Genomic DNA, 19,928 nt, shown 5'->3' with positions numbered 1-19,928 from the left:
GCAGAATCTTTGTCCTATCAGTTTTCAGAAAGGTGAGAACATCTGCTTTCTTGTGCCATCGTCCCCTAATTTCCACTGCAAGAAACTTGTGAGCTGTGAAACCATATGGAAGCAAAGCTCCCAAAGACAATACATAGGGGATTACTGATTTTTCAACCAGGTGGTTATCAAAATGGTTGGTTTTATTATTATTTAATTGTTCAATAAAGAAAACCACAACAATAAGAAAAAAGGACAGTGAAAGAGAAAAATGAAAAAGCCCCAAATTTAAATACAATGATTATAATAAAAACAAACAGTAAAGAAAAAATAGAAAACATTTACAATAATGTCAGGAGAGTAAGTTTTGTCAATTGATATGATTTTTTTGATTTTTTTTTTGTTGCTATGCTGCAGTTGTGATGGAGCCATTATAGATTCTGTTTTAGGAATGTAGTTCAACATCACAGTAAGATGTTTCTATTCAAAACTGAATTATGCTAAATATTAATAATGCTGAATAATTACATTGCATCACTGTGAAGGGAGAAGTTGTGGTAGGAAACACTTTGGACAAAGGACATGAAAGTTTAAATTCATTCTTGGCCATGGAAGCTCAGTGTGATACTTTGGCCAGTCTGTCTTGGCCCAAACCCTGATGAGGGGATGAGATAGAAGAGGAAGTGCTATGTACCCTAAACTAAGCTCCTAGATAAAATTGAAAGTAAACAGGTAGTCCTCGACTTACAACAATTCATTTAGTGACTGTTCAAGTTACAACGGCACTGAAAAATGGACTTATGGCCCTTTTTCAGTTACCACCTTTCCAGCATCCCCATGATCATGTGATCAAAATTCAGATGCTTAGCAACTGGTTCATACTTATGACCATTGCAGGTCACGTGACCATTTTTTTGCAACCTGAGAAGCAAAGTCAATGGAGAAGGCAGATTCACTTTAACAACCAGGTTACTAACTTACTGACTACAGTGATTCATTTAACTGGCAAGAAATGTAAAATAGGGCAAAACTCACTTAACAAATGTCTCGCTTAACATAAATTTTGGGTCCAATTGTGGTCCTAAGTCGAGGACTACTATATTCCTGTAGCCAACTTACAGTGGGCTCAGGAAATTACTGTTTGCACAGGCCTTAAGAAAGAAAACTGAGGAACAGTGACCTTCCAAAGGCAGTGACTCAGAATAAAAGGAAAATGACTTTGTCATATGACTGTGAATCCCTTTCATTCAAATCATGCTCCAGAGCAGTTCTCCTACATTGAGACAGGCGTGTTTCTCCACATGGATCAAGTGATTCCATTTTGCACTTTCAAAATGGGAATCTGCTCCATTGTAAATTGAGGACTACTGTATAAACCAGCAACTTTTTTCTCTCCTATGTGGTTTTATAAAGCAGCATTATATTCAACAGGAAATAAACAATGATACTGTGTGGATTTCACCAACTATCTTCAATAGCTTTTTGAAGAAACTGGCATATTTTAGCAGAGTTGTTATTCTTTCAAACCACATTACAGTATGTTCTTGTGCTATTGTTAAGTTTCTCTTTTGATTAAGACTGTTCATTGAAGTCACAGATTATTTCACTGAGCTTAGCCGTTGTCTGCTCATTAAGGTAAGGAAGAGAAAAGCACAATGGAACTGCAGCACATCGCATACCTTGGACCAAAAATGACCAGTGAGTCGAGAGAAGAATGCCCACTGGGCCAGTTCCCGATCCCACACTTTGAGGCTTACAAAACCAAAGCAACACATCGTCCCAAAAACTATAATCCAGATGGAACTGGCATTGCCAAAATGTCTTTGCACTTTCAGTACTCTCCAAAAAACAATAATTATATGTCCACTCAATGCCAACTCAAAACCCTGTGGGTGAAGCACTGCCAGGACATAACTGGTCAGTGAAGTCACTTCTACGGCTAGGAAAACATATGGTTCCCACCCATTTTCAAGAAAAAGGCACCAAACAATAACCCAAGCAAAAATTGGTAGCGTTAACAACTGATCTAACACAGCTGCCCAATGATGCTGTGCCCACAGCCGGACCCATTGTGTAGGCCCATATAAAAGTGCCATGAGGGCAAAGACCTCTTGAAAGTAGGTCTGCCTACTCTTGTCACCTGGTGGCCACCAATACCAACCCAGAAGTACGTAGGCCAAATTGATTAAGCAATTTGCTGGCATAGCAAGGAAGGCTGGCATTCCAGGCACTGTTGGTTCAGCATAATGCTCGTAGCCAGTATCTGTGTGAGCGCCATCAAAAATTCCCAAAGCCACCGCTAGTATGCAAAGCAGCAGGCCTCCAGTCACATGCAAGAACGCCTTGTTGTCTTCTGACTTCATAGCTGCCTTTTTCAAAGTCTTGAGTCTTGCTCTCTGCACTGCTGCCAAACGACCGCCACTGCTACAAATGCTTTGTTTTCCATTATTTATTCACTTCTTTTTGCCAGTCTGGCCATCCATTCGTCCTAGAACAGCTTACGAAAAACAAGAAGAGAGCATGAAATGGATGACACAACTGATTAGTTTCCCAAGATGAATTTACTGGCCAGGGTGGGCTTTCCCCACTAAGGCTGCACAGGAAGTGAGTGGGTTGAGTTAAACTCTTCTCTTAGAAACCCGAAAGCTTGCTGATATTTGCTGAAAACCCTCATCCTCCCTCTCCTGCTCAAACAGCCACAGCATGAGATTACTCAAGCAAAGGCCCAACATGTTTTCTTGGCAGCTCCAGTACACACAATTATGTTATGAAACAGCTGTAGTGGCAGGTTTGGATATTGGTGACATCACTGCTTAGTGGGGGAAATTAGGGGGGGGGTAGGGTTGTTTCCTTCCCATGATCGTCTGTTTTGTAACCATGGAGACAGCAAGTGCTAGATTGTAAGCCTAGAGAGCTCTTAACGCTCAGGCTACAAAACTTTCTGTTCTCCAGTCTTTCTTGCAAACAAGTTCTTAAGTATCATCTTTGCAGACACATGTACTGCACCCTCTTAGAAATAAATCTATGGTATTATTTAAAAGACATTTTAGAGGTAATTTAGAGTTGGGAAGAGATCAGGTGGGGGGAAAGTTCAATTAATATTATAAACAGCAATGGGAAATCACAGCTGCTACCGTAAATCTTTACCTGGTGTTGGCTTTTATATGCATCAAGTTCTTTCCAAGAACCTTGGATCTTGTAATTAATTGGTGTAGTATACAGGTAGTCCTCAACGCATGACCACAATTGAGCCCAAAATTCATGTTGCTAAGTGAGAAATTTGTTGAGTTTTGTCCCATTTTACAACTTTCCTTGCCACATTAGTTAAGTGAATCACTGCAGTTCTTAAATTAGTAACTTGGTTGTTAAGGTGGCCTCCCCATTGACTTTGCTTGTCAGAATGTGGCAAGAGATGGTCACGTGACCCCAGACAGTGTTACCATCATAAACGTGAGTCAGTTGTCAAGCATCTGAATGTACTGGTAAATCATATGACTATGGGGATGCTGCAACGGTCGTAAGTAAAAAAGGGTCATACATCACCTTTTTTCAGTGCTGTTGTAACTTTGAATGGTCACTAAGTGAACTACTGTAAATCAAGGACTACCTGCGTATGTGGATCCAAGCAGTGTGGTCCTTTGCAATTGACAGATGGAAATTTTGCCAATGTACAGATTTTTTTAGATGCCGTTCAAGATTTTTTGGCAGTGTATTGCACTCAATGCTGTTTATTAATTTAGCAATAGCTTTTTTTATTATTTAGATGGGGATGGGTGAGGAGAGATTATTTACACATCAAGCTTGGCTCCTGAGGTTTTCCTGCCAATTGCATGGAATTTGCTCACCCCTGCCTTGTAGTTTGACTTGCAACATGACTTGCAGCTCTGCTGTCCGCTTGAGATACCCCACAAGTCCCACAAAGCAAGGTGTTGCAGCCCTCGGATTCTTTCATCCAAATACCTATTCAAACCTATTTTTTCCCCGATATCACTCCAGGATAGCTAGATACTGCCACCTAGCGGAGCATCAGGAAAATACTTCCAATTACAGAATAAAACACCTCCCACCCCCCAGAAAATACAGTGCATTGTCTATTTGGTTCAACTAGGGAAAAAACCCACACTTCTCAGAAATTCTGATCACAATTTTGGATGATCCGTTCAATACACAATTTGCATAGAGCCTGGAGAGTGCAGGGAATGCAAGACAAAACTGGGATACATCACCACTTCTCTCCATACATCAAACCCCAGGGTAATAGCCAGCTGGTCCCCTTTGATCTCCCTAATGTTTTCCCCTCTGCTACATCCCCTCCCCCAATGTCCTTCGATTTTTTTGCTCTTCTGCTTCCAACCCATAATTCAGGACAAAACAGCCCATTTTGGAATCTGAGCCAAAGACAAATGTTTCTGGTCAGATACAAACTACCTATATTCAGTTGCTATGTGTAAAGAATGATTCGTGCACCAGTGGCTTTATAGATAGATCTCTATTCCTAATTAACACTAGCTTCAGATTGTGGGGTTTTTTATTCAGGAAACATCTGGTTGTCCTGATCAGAAGTATTAACTAGAAGTCGTCTTGTGCCCGTGTACTGTATACCTTTTCTCTAAGCTGAAGGGAGTATCTATTTGTATGCTTGCAACCACTCTGCTTATTCAAAAAGGGGTGGCATAATTATCCAGGGAATTTCGTGGCTCGGGAATATTAATTTTCTTGGTCTTGGTCTGAAAATTATGGACATCCCAATATTGCTCAACTACAGCATCCAGCTTTTTTATTTTTATGTCGTACCTCAATGCCCCATTTCTACATTTTACTGCATTATCTGAAAGCAAATCCAGGTGTTAACTTAATTATATTCCGAAACATATACTTATTGGCAGTGACTTAGAACAGCGGTCCCTAACCTTTTTGACTGCATGGACCGGTGGCGGTAGGGAAGGAGGGGATTGGTTCGCATGTTCAACCTAATCCCGCACATGTGCAAATGAAGCTTCATGCACTCACCCGCCATGTGCATGGCCCTGTAGTGGTCCATGGCTCAGGGATTGGGAACCCCTGACTTAGAGGAAGGAGGCATTTTGTGATTGAAATCAATAGGCAATAACTCAGTATATTTTTATTTTTGCCTTTATCTTGGTAAAGTAATATTATGATTTAGTGATTATGACACTTAAAATTTTTAGCACTTTAATACTTGCATGTTATTCCTTAATTTTAGTTTATTCTAATTTAATCAGAAGTTTTCATATATTTCCATTTGAGGTCAGCAAATGCTATTACAAAAGTATATACTATTCTGATCAGTGAACACAGTAAAGATGTTCTGTTCTTTTTCATCAATTGTAATTTTGGAGAGACACACATGTCTCTTCGTAACCAACCTGCTTTCCTCTACCTACCCAGCATAAACAGAAAAAAACACTCAAGAGTTACAGAGTGATTGAACAAAGGTTCAAAACATTTGAGAGTGCAAGGTAAAATTGGCAGAAGGTACAGGAAAAAGAGAGCAAGTCATGGATTCCTAAGAGGAGATCATCCTTGCACTATCAACCTTGATTTGAATGAATAATACTGAGGCTGTGTTTGCATAACAGTTATTCCTAATTCACTGAACAATGATTTACTGACTCACCCAAGTACCCAGGTTTGTATACCATAGTCAATATTGTGCCACTCTCATTGCGTCCGCGGAGAACCGCCCTGCCGCCCTGTTTCAGGTGTCCCGCTCCCTCTTGTTTCAGAGGCCGCGGGAGGCCCCTTTACAGGGCAGGGCAGAGGAATTTGGTAAATATCTGCAGGATAAAATCGCTCAAATCCGGAGAGACTGGGTTCCAGTCAGTGGTCCAGTGGAGACGCCCACGGCGAGTCTTGAGGTTTCGATCTGGGAGGAGTTTGACTTGGTTGCCATCGAGGATTTGGACAGATTGCGTGGACGACTGCGACCCACCACATGTTTATTGGACCCGTGTCCCTCCTGGCTTGTACTGGCATCCTGGGAGGTTACACGAGACTGGCTCCTGGGCCTAGTGAATGCTTCGTTGGGCGAGGGGTCCCTCCCGGCCGCCTTGAAAGAGGCGGTAGTGAGACCCTTGCTCAAGAAGCCTTCCCTGGACCCTTTGGAGCTAGCCAATTATCGTCCTGTCTCCAACCTTCCCTTTTTGGCGAAGGTTGTAGAGAGTGTGGTGGCCTACCAGTTCCCACGACATCTGGAGGAAAATGATTATCTAGACCCGCGCCAGTCCGGCTTCCGCCCCGGTCACAGCACGGAGACGGCCTTGGTCGCGTTGGTGGATGATCTCTGGAGGGCCAGAGATAGAGGTTGTTCCTCTATCCTGGTCCTATTAGACCTCTCGGCGGCTTTTGATACCATCGACCATGGTATCCTGCTGCGCCGGCTCGAGGGGCTGGGGGTCCGGGGCACCGTTTTGCGGTGGTTCGGCTCCTTCCTTTCTGACCGGACGCAGCGTGTGTTGACAGGAGAAGAGAGGTCGACCCTACGCCCCCTTACTTGTGGGGTGCCACAGGGGTCGGTCCTCTCGCCACTCCTGTTCAACACATATATGAAGCCGCTGGGTGAGATCATACGTGGTTTCGGGGTGGGATACCATCTGTACGCTGATGATACTCAGCTGTACTTTTCCACCCCGAACCACCCCAACGAGGCCATCGAAGTGCTGTCCCGGTGTGTGGAAGCCGTACGGATCTGGATGGATGACAACCGACTCAAGCTCAACCCTTCCAAGACGGAGTGGCTGTGGGTACCAGCCCCCCGGTTCAGCCAATTAATCCCATCATTGGCCATTGGGGGCATTCATCTTGCCCCCGTGGAGCGGGCGCGCAATTTGGGCGTCCTCCTGGATGCCCGGCTGTCCATGGATGACCATGTGACAGCCGTGGCAAGGGGGGCGTTCCACCAGGTTCGCCTGATGCGCCAATTGCGCCCCCTACTGGACCGGGATGCCTTGCGCACAGTCACTCATGCGCTGGTGACGTCTCGCTTGGAGTACTGTAACGCTCTCTACATGGGGCTTCCCTTGAAATGCACCCGGAGGCTTCAGTTGGTCCAGAATGCAGCCGCGCGGGTAATTATGGGGAGTACTAGGTACTCCCATGTGACACCGCTCCTGCGCGAGCTGCACTGGCTTCCGGTGGTCTATCGGGTGCGTTTCAAGGTTTTGATAACTATCTTTAAAGCGCTCCATGGCTTAGGACCTAGTTACTTGCGGGATCGTATTCTGCCCCATACATCCCTGCGACCAATTCGCTCGCACAGAGAGGGGCTCCTCCAGGTGCCGTCCGCTAGACAATGTCGTGGGGCGGCGCCTAGGAGTAGAGCCTTCTCTGTGGCGGGCCCAGCCCTGTGGAATGACCTCCCCCCGGATATTAGGAATACCTCTGACCTCCGCTCCTTCCGTATTAAGCTTAAGACCCACCTATTCCAAGCAGCTGGCCTGGCTCAACTTTGATCTAACCATATCGCTCCTGACGGGTTTTTAACCGGGTATTTTAATTATATTTAATTTCTAGGGGTTTTATATTTTGTATTTTAATTGTTTTTATCAATCGACCTCCTCCTTGTGTATGTCTTAGTGTATGTTTTTGCTTTATGTTTGTTTTGTTTACATATTTATTTCGTATGTTTTGTTGTACGCCGCCCCGAGTCCTTCGGGAGAGGGTGCGGCTAAGAAATAAATATATTATTATTATTATTATTATTATTATTATTATTATTATTATTATTATAGTGAAACATAGATAAATCATGCTACTGTAATTTCTTTCATGTACACCATGATCTACAAACTAGGCAAATATATAACAACCTTGTGCATTATGCAAACCGACTGACAATAAATCATTCTATTCTTAGGGAAACCTAAAAAGAAAGACCAAGCAATATATTTAATACTACGGTGAGAATGTTAACCGCAGTATTGCATGTATCTATAGGAACCAATGTCTCCATAAGGACAACTACATAATATATAGGAACATCCAGGATTAAGCTATGAATATTACACAATTTCTAAATTGCAATCCAAAAATGTATATTTCATATATGGTCTTTACGTGAATATTGCACACTTGTATGGAAAATTAAAAACGAGGGGGGAATCAGAGCGCTTTGAGGAGCCAATTTAAATTTAAAAATGAATTAGTAAAAGAATTCCAAAGTGTTTTGCAAAAAAAATGATTACATGTTTTAATTTTTAAAACATTTCATTATTTATTATGTATGAACCAGCCAATAGCTGGAGCTCTCTGGGAAATGTATAATAAAACACACTAAATTGCAATTTAAATACAAACGTAAAATAAACTATAAACATTACATAAACTAGACAGCTATTATTCAAAAACTATCAGGCAAAGAATGTCGAATGGCTGGAGACGGGCTTTTTCCACAGTGGCCCCCTGCTTTAGGGAACATCCTCCCTATGAATGGCTCTGATAGTTACATTTTTGTAAGCCCCTAAAAAACTGGCTGTGTACCTGAGCCTGGGACGTTGAATGTGTCAAGGGCCCTATTTCCCAGCTGCATTGCTAACTGGTCAAATATCTCAGCTGCTATGTATGTTTATTTTAGATGTCTTTGTTTGTTTACTGTTTTCAGATGTTTTTAGTGGCTTAATTGTATTTTTCTGAATTGTAAACTACCCAGAGTCATTGATTGGCTGGCTATAGGAAATGAATGAATGAGAATTGAGATACATTAAAAGTAGTTAAAAAGCTAGGAAGATACAAAGGTCTTCACCTGGCACCAAAGTGATGTTACTGTGGGCACCAATCAAGACAAAGAGGAGGAAATTCCAGGAGTGGAATGCCACCCCATAAAGGTCTTTGCCCTTTGCAGAGGTTTAGTGCCTTAAAATCAACACTTTGAATTGAGATCAGAAATGGACTGGCAGTCAGTGGAAATCACAAAGAACTGGTACCAACTAAATTCACATCAGCCAATCCCACTAAGCCAGCGATGTCAAACTGGTGGTCCGTGGGCCGGATGAGTCATGTGCACAAGCCACGCCCACCGCAGCTCTGCAAAGGCAAAAAAAGTCACGATACGTGGTGATATGCTACGTGATGCAATCGAATTTGACATCTGTGGACTAAGGCTAGCTGCTTTATGAGCTTGAACAAAGAGCATCAAGGATTACTCATTTCAACTCTGAGCTAGATCTAGGAGCACCCCCAAATTGTGAACCTGCTTCTTTAGGGCAAATTCAGACCCCTCCAGGAAAGGCAGGGCATCACTCAGCTGGACAGATGCATCATCCACAAACAGCATCTGCATCTTGTCTGGACCAAGTCTGTTTATTGACCTTCGTTCAGTCTATTAGCACTGGTTCAAAATGCCAAGTGCCTTACCTGTGTTGCACTCCCCGTCTTTTCCCCAGTGCAAGTTACCCCACAAGGCAAATAAGGCAGTTCCTGTTTCATAGCTAGATCTGAAAGGGATCTGGAAAATCAGCTTCATTCAAGGCAGCCTGGAACTGATTTGCCATAGCTTTTTCAGGCTCCTTGAATTACCATTACTTCCATTTGAATTACTTCCAGTTGGTGTTTTCTTCCAAGCCTCCATTTCACCTTTCTAATGTCAATTAGCGCTTTGTCTTGTCTTTCCCCTACCAATATAATCTGCGATTTCAGACCTGCTGGAGCCCTACTTTACAGGACTGTAACCTTAATCTTTCCATTTCTAGCCATGGCTTTTTCTAGACTATAAGTCTCAAACATTTATTTTAATACTTCAATATCTGACTCCTATATTTAAGAAACAAAACCCATCACAATTATTGTCCCAGTAATGCTAAACTGTATATTAAATTATCTTCAGTGGATTTTTGTTTTGCAAAGCAGATCGGTTGCCTGTTTCTAAAATCTTGTTACTCACAGGATATAAATATATATTTTAAATGCTCTGGTTGTGGAAATAAAGCCTTGTTCAGGGAAACTAATCTCCAAATATCCTCAGGTAATGTATACACATGAAAGTGATGTGACAAAACTGTAATAAAATTTGGCACAGCACAAGGCAAAAGTACAATTACTTCATACCTAATAAACTACTTATACATATGTACCCTTTTTCAGTGGCATCATGCGTGTCTATTTTTAAAAAATATAACTATTTTCTTCTGCAATATATCAGGGGTCAAGCCCATATTTCAGGTGAAGAAAAAATATTTGTTCCTCTGTTTTCATTAAAACATATCACATAGCACAGAAAAATCTCAACAAAATTTCTGTGCAGCTAGAATACTGGAGAATTTACAAAATATCTATATATAATTAAAATACAATCACCTTAATTCCAGGCCTGGAAGCACAGCCAGGTCTTTAGGGACTTTTTTCCAGACCACTGTTGATTGATTACATTTATATGCCACCCAATTCCCAGTGACTAGGAGAGAAATCTAGAGAGTGGAAGCTATAAGTATCTCCAGCCTTTCTCCCAAGGCAGAGACTCTGACAGAGAAGACACACTTTCACAATCCCACAAGATGACAGCATTTAATTGAAGAGACCTGGAGCACACACCTTCCCTGCTTGAGCATACCAGATGGGCAGAAACAACTGGAGACAATCCCTCAGATTGCCATGAAGCGTCTCTTAAGTAATGACTAACACTTTGAATTGCACCTGGAACCAAATATCAGTTATATACTGTGTCATTTTTCCTATAAGAAATGTGTAACCAATACAACTGATGTTAATGACATATAGCGTAACCTGATGTGAAAACAGCAATGTATTCGGCCTACAGTAATGGATGAGTGCCTACAACCATCTGCAATAGTTTGTCCCTGCACTTTTCATGCTAGATGTCACATACTTAGCAGTCAACCATTCCTCCAGATAGGTGCTTTTCAAATTTGGAGAGGAAACCCCAAAAAGCATAATATTTAAAAGGGGGGAAACAAATATTTCAGTATGGAGAGAAAAAAGAAGGGCAAATTATCTGAAAAATTCTTGTGTTGGCATTAAGATTTTATTTAGACAGTATAATGCTGTGCATAAGCATAAACCATGATAAAATATTAGTGCAGGCATAAAGCAGGAAAAGAAAATATGCCCAACCAGGTTAAGGGAAATTGCATTAATCAAGACAAGTTTAACAAAGCTCTATTGGGCCATCCGACTTGGTTTCCTAATCTTTTCAAAGGTAGAATTTGCAATCTTCTGTCACAATCTCTTTATAAAAGAGACACACACACAGGAAAAAAAATGTGACAATAAAAGCAACCAAAAATATAAAAAGCTTTTGCAATGCTGTTGGGATTGAAACGAATCAACTTGAAATCTTTATAATTTAGCCCACTCCTTGTTCCCATTTGCTTTTTCTGTTTTTAAAATTATTTTTTAAAATAAATGTTATATTCTGAATATTAGTGTTGATCTTTCATTGTGGACAAATTATGTGACTGCAGCATGGCCACACAGCACCACTGAAGCAGCCAAAATTTTGCCAAATTTCAATCCCACGTCATGGGTCCCAGATTTTGGATGCATTCTGTAAATTAGCCAAATTGAGGTACATTGATTAAAAAACTGAAAATCTGAAATGAAAATTTTTTTAAAAATCGAACAAGACAGCTTTAGTAGTATATATACTAAAAGATACTCCATGTATGGAGGGAGGGGAAGAAATTGCAAATGAAACAGAAAAACACACACAAAAAGACATTATTATGAATTCAATTTTCAAAGCAAAATAATTATTTTGAACCCATGAGATATGGGTCCCTATTTCTGGTCATAAATATATATTGATTTGGTACGTATTACCTTCAGCAATTTTTTTTAGCAAAACTTAATGATCTTGCTTCATCTGCTTACAGTACATAAATCACTTATTTTTAACTTTAGAGACTTCACACTATCTTCCCTTCCCGTGGATGCTAGTCAGGAATTTAACTTACCCTTGAAAAAAGCACAGGTCTGCTGCAATTTATTACCGATATACAGAACAGAAAAACAAGTTGGGGATAGATAGATGATAGATAGATGATTATATATGTGTGTATACCGGAAAAGCCCCTACCTTTGGGAATCTAAGTGTTCAATGATGAGAAACAATAGTAAAAAATAAAACAGGAGATTGTTCAAAATACAGGTATTTTTCCTCGATGTATTCTACAAAGGCGGCAGTATCTCGAAATTACTGCTCCACGCCAAAATCCTACAGCACTATATAAACTTGCAACTCTGAATTGACTTCACTTGGACAAGAGCCCCACTGAACTTACTTCCGAGGAACCATGCAGAAGACTAGGCTGATACTTATTGGGCAAGTTTAACTGGTTTCAGCGCAACGTAACCCTCTGCAGGTAGACTGCAAAATGAATCCTTGGGGGTTCACGGGGGTTTATTGTTAGGCCAACGTGTGCAGAGCCGAAGACAATTGCGAGTCAGGAAGCAAACCGATACGGGCAAAAAAAGACCGCTTTCTCTGGCGGGAGGCCAGACCCAACACATCCGGGTCTTCCCAGATGCAGGAGGGAAGGGCCTATCAGAGAGAGGTTTCTGCGCCTGCGCATCGAGACCGGCGAGTCCCAGAGAGAAACTCCTAGAGTAGTTGCTAAAATCGTAGTAAAATAGTAATAATAGCATCTTTCTCCATTCAAGAGAAATTGGCCAGGGATATTTAAATAAGTTTCCTTCGGATCCGTGTTTTGGTAACTGAACATCTGAACCGCTAACTCCAGTAGACCGATCCTTGCAGGTCCTTCGATCAACGGATTCGGCCGTGCTGAAAAATACGGTTGTCACGACAGCCCGCTTGTTCTTTATTTCCAATGCGTCATTGTCAGTTCCTGTCTTCAACATCCGGGTAATTGAGCCCGTTGGCGCCATCTTGATTCCCGATACATACAGCGTTCGCCATCTTGGTTGCTTTTTCGGTCACGCCATCCGCTAGAGATTTCAGCTGGCGCCATTTTGGGGGCTGTATAGCAATTCGCGTAGGGCAAGCGATTGTATATTTCTATTATCCGGTGATTTAATAAAATTTGGAAAATACACCAGGAACGTAACACCGAGGTTTCTTGATTCTAACGAGGCTGCTTTTGCCGAGGGTTCTGCCCATCCGGGTATTTAGGAGGCAGCCATCTTGAATGCGTATATGTCCGCACCATCCGGGAATACAAGAATCGCCATATTGAATCTCACATAACAGGGCGGCGACATACGGGCATTGGAGAAAGACGCCATTTTAATGCTCGAAAGGGAGGGAAATACATCCGGGAACTTAATGGGACATTTGAGTGTGTGTGTGCTTTTTTTTTTTTTAATTGGGATAGTAATAGCAAAGGGGAGGATCCAAAATGGCAGCTTCCAGGAAAGCATGAAACCTGAATTTTATCATCATTCCCAATATTATATAAACCTGCCTAATTCCAAATCGTGTTATTTAATTCCTTGAAATTCGGGATAAGATTCAGGACCAGAAATATTTATAGGAATCAAGATCGCTTTTGCGGAAAATAGATGCAGGTGCATTACTGAGCGTGAGTAGGTCACGGGTACTGTCTTAACCGCTGGATGACACGCGAACATCCAATAAATATTATTCACGTGCATCCACGAAACGAACGCAGCGTCAATTTTTATCCCCAAAGATGGCGGCGCCCATAAGCGTTGCTATGCAGTGAAACACTCGCTGAGAGGTGGAGGCGTATCGCACCTCCCCAAAGCACTCGTGGCCGGTACTAGCGGCGAGGCCGATTATTGGTGGAGCAGATTTTTTTAAAATGCAAGAGGGGCGGAGTTTTGCATTCAAAATGGAAACACACACATAACATTCGGAGAGTTTACACAGCTTAGAGCCGGGAGAGACGCTGACAACCGTCTTGAGCGTCGAATAATAATAGTAATAATAAAAAGTGCGGTGAAGCTGGACCAGAATTTCCCCTCCGTACGCATCGCAAAAGAAAGAAGGGGACTTGGCGGTCCCCCAACATGGCGATGCCCAAGCAGCCCTGCCCACCGAAAATGGCGGCGCCCTAGTGGGAGGGGTTCCGTACAGAGGCCTCGTTTTGGCTCCGCCTTCAGGCGCTGCCGAGGAAGAGAGACTCCTCACAGGCGCAAGATGGCGGCTCCCAGGGCGGCGTGAAGGCGCCTGGAGCCCGTACCTTGCCCATCGGTGCCGTACAGCGGGGCTGGATCGAGTTGCCCGTTGCGCTTGGAAGCCGGACGGAGAGCGCCCTGGCTTAGAACTCCGGGCTGGGGAGTAGGCAGGATCAGCGGGGAAGACGCGCCGGGTGGGGGGACGAGGGGGAGGCGGCTTCTCCCTCTCTGCGGCCGCCATTTTCCGTCCGGGCAACACAAGATGGCGGCTCCCAGGGCCGGGCTCTGAGCGGGGGCCGGAGGGGGGCGGCAGAGGGGCCCTGTTACGAGGGGGGAGGAGTAACTGCCCCACGCGGGGTAATTCCCTCGCAGGGGGAATTGGTGTTGGTTTTGAGAAGGCAGGAGGCAATTGGGGTAATTTTGTATTAGCCCCTCGCTTATTGCAAGGGTGGGTGTCTGCTCCATAGAGATTTCTGAATTCCGGTCGTGGGGGGAGAGAAATACGGTCATCGAAACTCGTTATCGAAAAAGGGAGCCTTAGGAGTTTTTCAGCAACGGGGTATGCCTCTAAGCTGTGACTGCCTCACGAAATAAAAAGGGCAGCTACTTGTCCCGCCAAGAGTTTTTTTTTGGGGGGGGGAGGGGAGGATTTTATTTTTTTACTTTTCTTTTTCACAACGACTCCGAATTAGTTTGTTTGCAGCAAAAGAGGTGACTGACCCGGTGCCCGCGGTGAGGGGGGTGTTCTCAGTAGTTAGAAGAATCGTGGGCGCCTTGCCTCACTGGGGAGGACTTTGCGTTGCTCTTGTCCTCTGAAGAAAGTAAATCTGGTGTTGCTTCCACGAACAGTCTTACCTCGAAAGAGGTAGACTGCATGTGGCTTGGGGGGATCTTTTTTTGAGCCGCCGCTTGCGAAGCAGAACTGATAAGGAAGCCCTTACAAGCCTGTTGTTTTAAAGGACTGGTTGCTAGAAGGGATACTTATTGAGAGTTAGGAGGTGCTTTCTATGGCCTCTCCTGTTGTCCCTAGTGGGGGCTCCCCAACAGGTGGTGGGGCCACTGCAGGGCTGCTGCAGCCCCGCTGGAAACGTGTGATTGGGTGGTCAGGCCCTGTGCCTCGGCCCCGACATGGACACAGAGCTGTGGCAATCAAAGAGCTGATTGTGGTCTTCGGAGGGGGCAATGAGGGCATCGTGGATGAGTTGCATGTCTATAATACAGGTAAGGGGGGGCCTGAACGGGCAACAGTATTTAGGGTATTCGTAGGACCAGAGCATTACCCCACTTTGGGTCCATTGGGCAAATATTGACTATAATTGGTCCCAGAGTGATTTGGTTCTCCCATGAACATATGATCTCCAATACCTCTTTTATAGAAAAAAAAAGTATCTGCAACTACTGTTGAATGTTAGCAAGTTTCTATAAGACTCATTACATTTGTTTAACTGCTTTCATTTTCTCAAAGTGATTGGTGTATGGAAACAAGTGATAGAGGAGAGAACTGTAAAGATGAAACAATGGTAAAGTCTTGTTTCTCTTGAATTTTGTTCAGCCTGTTCAATGTGATAACTGGCATGTACCTTGGAACAGCTTCCATTAGATGGAGTCCAGCACCTTCACTTTGGAGACTTTTTCCGATTTACATGCTTGTGCTTGGCTTGTGTATGAAATGATTTATCTTTGTAGAAAGGACATAAAAGCAATGTTTTTGCGAAATGCCCATCAGATTATGAGCAGTGTACCTCAAGATTATTTTGTCAAAACCATAGGAGTTGAAATCATCAGTCCCACAACAATGTGGGAGGTGGAGGAATAAATAGTTGGCAAAAAGAGAAAGATCTCTGCCAGCTTGATAGCGGGGGAAAAAATCTAGAGAACTATCCATCAATGAAGCCTGTGAACCAATTTTGAACATAGCGCAGGGTGCTTTAAGGACACAAAGTTCTTGCTCTTCCATATTAACATGGCACTTTGTGAGTAGCCGTGCAATTTTGCTTGGCATTGTAATTTTCTCTCTCCTCCCGGTGTTAATACACTATTTTCCCTCATGCACTCTCAAGTGCACTCATGTGATGAGATGGCGGGGCAGTGCTAGAAGGAGCTTTTCTTCCCCAAAGACTTGGCGCCTAAAATTTAACTTCCAAATGCTACAGCTTTTAACTCTTTGTTGCCTGTTTTTTCCTCTTTGGCTTGGATGCATAAGAATGCAATTGAACTGGGCTGACAGTAATGCTGTGATGCTGGAACATTTCACCTTATAGCTAATTGAGGGGGGGGTCACTGTATCTTGAGTACCAAACTATTCATTTCCTATAATCTCAATTCTGGTTTGAAATTTCCTAAAATAATTTAAACACCCTGGGTTTATTTCTAGTGCCAATTAGAAAAGTTATGTTCTGCTCCTACATATATATGCCATCCCTAGCCTTTATATTTTTAATTAAAGGTTAGAGGCTTCTAAAGTTGAAGCTTTATAAATTGAGAAGGGGAGGTCTAAATAGATGGTCTCTGATGGTGTTTATCTAGACTGCTTTGGATACATTCCAGGAGACCAGTTTGACAGTAGAGTTAGCACAGTTTTTCTAGAGAAAGAGGGTTGATTGGTAAAGACAGGACTTGGTTTATCCATCTCATTCTAGCTTTCAGTCTCGGTAACATGCCACAGTAAGTTAAGACACATATTCGGTCAGTAACGGAAATGGTAAAAGTAGCCTTGCCAGTGTAAAGTTGCAGAGGATAGCTACAAATGAAGATACTAGCTTTGAGAATTAAATGGAAGAATTCAGGTTTTCACATTGTTAATGAACTCATATATCATTGAGACCTAATCATTTTTTTAAACTATGGAACTTTTAAAATAGACATAAATGAGCAAGGACATAATAAATTTAGGCTCATTGTGTATTCTGAAAAAAAAATTCAAACTCAAAATTTTTTAAGAAAGTCAAAGCAGAAAAATTTGATTTAACAAAAGTATTATTTTAATTTTTGTTTGAAATTGGCATTTCCTTTTCATGCAGGAGTAAAAGTTTCCCTCTTAGAAAATGCATTCTTGAATTCAATATCATACGGTATAGATTCTTTTGCTTTCTGCTCTTTGTATCTTTAGTGCTTTCATGCCACTGCTGTGTTGCTGCAAACACAGCCCTTGAGTCAAACAATATAAAGTATATTTTACTAACTAACAAGTCAAGTACTTGCCAAAAAAAGTTTGAAGTAGAAGTGCTAGGGAGGCCTGTCAAAATCCCAGTAAATGCCAGTACAACGCTGGCTAAACAGAAGGGACTATAACTAGTTAAGTCCAAGAATAAATATGTGGAATGAAGCAGTATATTGGCTGGCAAGCAGAAGCGAGTATGCCTTCCTCCTCCACTTTTAATGTCAGCCACAGCATCTAGATATCCTATGGTTCGGAGTCCTCTTACTATGTAACTAGAGCTGGACAGAAATGGGTGGGGTCTCAGCTTCCTGATTGGCAGCTGCCTCATCTCTCATCTCCTGATAGGTTGCTTCCTCTTGCCTGCTTATTGTAAACAGTTTAGGCGCCCATGCCTCTTACTGCTATCTGCTGCATTAATCCAGACTGTTGTCCCAGAGCAGGAAGGAAGGTTTTCTTTTCTCTGACATCCTTTACTATCACAGGCTGCTTCTTTTATTTTATGCTCTCCCAATTTAGATTATAGCTATTCTGAAAGACTGCTATTTTTTTTGAAGCCTCCGGTGTAAAGCAGAATTGTTAGTTGAGAGAGCAAACAAGAATATAATTGCAATGATGGCAATCTCATTTTCAACACAAAAAAATAGCTTCTGTATTGAGTGTGTATAGTTCTGATTTTTGTTTGATAAAGTGTCTTTATCTTTAATTGATAAAGTATCAGTTAGGAGAGAAAGAGTGAAATCCCAACTGTCCAGCCCTGAGTTGCTTCCAGAATGTTGTCACATGAAGCTCTATTGTATTTGAAAGTAAGCTGTCCTTCATATTTCTTTCTTTTTTTCCAGCTACAAACCAGTGGTTCATCCCAGCTGTGCGTGGAGATATTCCACCTGGTTGTGCTGCATATGGTTTTGTTTGTGATGGGACTCGTCTCCTGGTATTTGGTGGAATGGTTGAATATGGCAAGTACAGCAATGATCTGTATGAATTGCAGGTGAGTGCTTGCCAACTTAGTTCTTTATCTTAATTTGCCTTGCTTGCTTAGATTAACAATACTTTGATCCTTTATTATTCTAGGCCAGTCGTTGGGAATGGAAGAGACTCAAGGCCAAGATGCCCAAGAATGGGCCCACACCATGTCCACGCCTTGGCCATAGCTTCTCATTGGTGGGCAACAAATGTTACCTTTTTGGAGGATTGGCCAATGACAGTGAAGATCCTAAGAATAACATTCCCAGGTGCATTGACTTTTTGCCAGTTTAGATCAAAAGAAACAAGTTTTGTATAATGTAATGAATCATGTTCCCTTTTGTTTTACCTTTTTTCCAGTTTTTAAGAAAATATTCCAAGTGGTATCAAAAACAAACTGCAAAAAACAAGAGTGCTACAATTTCTCACCTGGCTTTCACATGTTCTCTCACTTTCTTTTTTTACAGGTATCTAAATGACCTCTATAACTTGGAGCTGCGGCCAGGATCTGGTGTGGGGTCCTGGGACATTCCCATCACCTATGGTGTATTGCCTCCACCACGAGAATCCCATACTGCTGTGGTCTACACAGAAAAAGACAGCAAAAAATCCAAATTGGTCATATACGGGGGCATGAGTGGTTGTCGTCTTGGTGATCTCTGGACACTTGATATCGGTAAAAGCAATGAAGTTGAGTGGGGACAGATTTTAAACAGGCTTTTAGATAGATCAGGTCCTAGGACACAACAATTTTAGTTCTATCCAAGTGCCAGTTTGTATATGTACTGTGTCTTAGAAGACTGAGAGGCTGGACCTTTTGGAAACAATGACCTCTGGGATGGTTTCTTCCTCTAGATTCTTTGACATGGAACAAGCCCAACCTGAGAGGGGTGGCTCCACTCCCTCGAAGTCTGCATTCAGCCACAACTATTGGGAACAAGTAAGTTCCTCTCCTATCCTGACATGTTTCAGACTAATTTCTCGCCCAAATTTTAATTTTTGTTCTTTCTTTGGCAGAATGTATGTATTTGGTGGCTGGGTGCCTCTTGTTATGGATGATGTCAAAGTGGCTACACATGAAAAGGAATGGAAATGCACAAATACTCTGGCCTGTCTCAACTTAGGTATGTGAGGCTATAAAGGCAATGCCTATTTTAACCTTATTCTACTAAGAAGCCTGATCTTTTGTGCATATATCTACCAATGCAGACTCCATGGCTTGGGAGCCCATTCTGATGGATACACTGGAAGAGAATACTCCACGGGCACGTGCAGGGCATTGTGCCGTGGCCATTAATACCCGCTTGTACATCTGGAGTGGCCGTGATGGCTACCGTAAAGCCTGGAACAACCAGGTTTGCTGCAAGGATCTCTGGTATCTTGAGACTGGTAAGAAGGCTAGGTAGAAGTACTGCAGTGGAGGTACTATCTATCCATTTATATGTTACTCAGGCTTCTATGACATAGTCTCTTAAGTCTCATGATAGGCTCATGCTGTTTATTTAGATTCTCCGAATTCTATTTATTACATTTTTTTATCTTGCCTTTATTACTTTATAGTAACTCAAGGCAGTGAAAATACCCCATCCTATTTTTCCCACAACAACAACCATTTGAGGTAGGTTAGGATAAGATAGAGCGACTGCCTCAAAGTCACCTGGCCAACTTTCAATCCTAAAATGAGATTATAATTCACAGTCAACTGGTTTCTAGGCCAGCACCTTAATTATTACACAAAATGACTCTCTTAATT

At 42.4% G+C, this 19,928-nt stretch overlaps 2 protein-coding genes across 6 annotated transcripts in view; one reads left to right on the top strand and one right to left on the bottom strand.

Moving 5' to 3' along the window:
- Nucleotides 1-151: 151 nt before the first annotated feature.
- TMEM187 (transmembrane protein 187) lies at nucleotides 152-13,136 on the bottom strand. 2 transcript variants are annotated; one of them, XM_081939157.1, is made up of 2 exons: nucleotides 12,234-13,136; nucleotides 152-2,476 (listed from the first exon to the last, which is right to left on the bottom strand). In XM_081939157.1, exon 2 carries the CDS (start codon nucleotides 2,340-2,342, stop codon nucleotides 1,578-1,580), a length of 765 nt encoding a protein of 254 aa, XP_081795283.1. In that variant the 5' UTR covers nucleotides 2,343-2,476; nucleotides 12,234-13,136; the 3' UTR covers nucleotides 152-1,577. The 2 variants fall into 2 exon arrangements, with proteins under 2 accessions (XP_081795283.1, XP_081795284.1); XM_081939158.1 differs by lacking the exon at nucleotides 12,234-13,136 and adding an exon at nucleotides 11,907-12,009.
- Nucleotides 13,137-14,345: 1,209 nt separating this feature from the next.
- Nucleotides 14,346-19,928, top strand: part of HCFC1 (host cell factor C1) — a 30,018-nt gene continuing 24,435 nt past the window's right edge. The window contains exons 1-7 of one of the 4 annotated variants that reach the window (XM_081954952.1): nucleotides 14,346-15,273; nucleotides 18,052-18,200; nucleotides 18,284-18,444; nucleotides 18,643-18,851; nucleotides 19,031-19,115; nucleotides 19,193-19,299; nucleotides 19,385-19,564. In XM_081954952.1, coding sequence (XP_081811078.1) covers nucleotides 15,060-15,273; nucleotides 18,052-18,200; nucleotides 18,284-18,444; nucleotides 18,643-18,851; nucleotides 19,031-19,115; nucleotides 19,193-19,299; nucleotides 19,385-19,564 — 1,105 coding nt within the window. In that variant the 5' untranslated portion in view covers nucleotides 14,346-15,059. The remainder of the gene's footprint in view (nucleotides 15,274-18,051; nucleotides 18,201-18,283; nucleotides 18,445-18,642; nucleotides 18,852-19,030; nucleotides 19,116-19,192; nucleotides 19,300-19,384; nucleotides 19,565-19,928) is intronic. The other 3 variants (XM_081954954.1, XM_081954953.1, XM_081954955.1) reach the window with 3 other exon arrangements.

Source organism: Natrix helvetica, assembly GCF_964273705.1.
Source record: "Natrix helvetica genome assembly, chromosome: 1".
NCBI lineage: Eukaryota > Metazoa > Chordata > Lepidosauria > Squamata > Natricidae > Natrix > Natrix helvetica.
The sequence above is the reverse complement of the archived record's forward strand: the minus strand, read 5'-3'. Positions and strand labels throughout refer to the sequence as shown.

What these genes read in the sequence shown, in the direction of transcription:
- TMEM187 (XM_081939157.1), bottom strand. Translation starts at nt 2,342, where the DNA reads ATGAAGTCAGAAGACAACAAGGCGTTCTTGCATGTGACTGGAGGCCTG.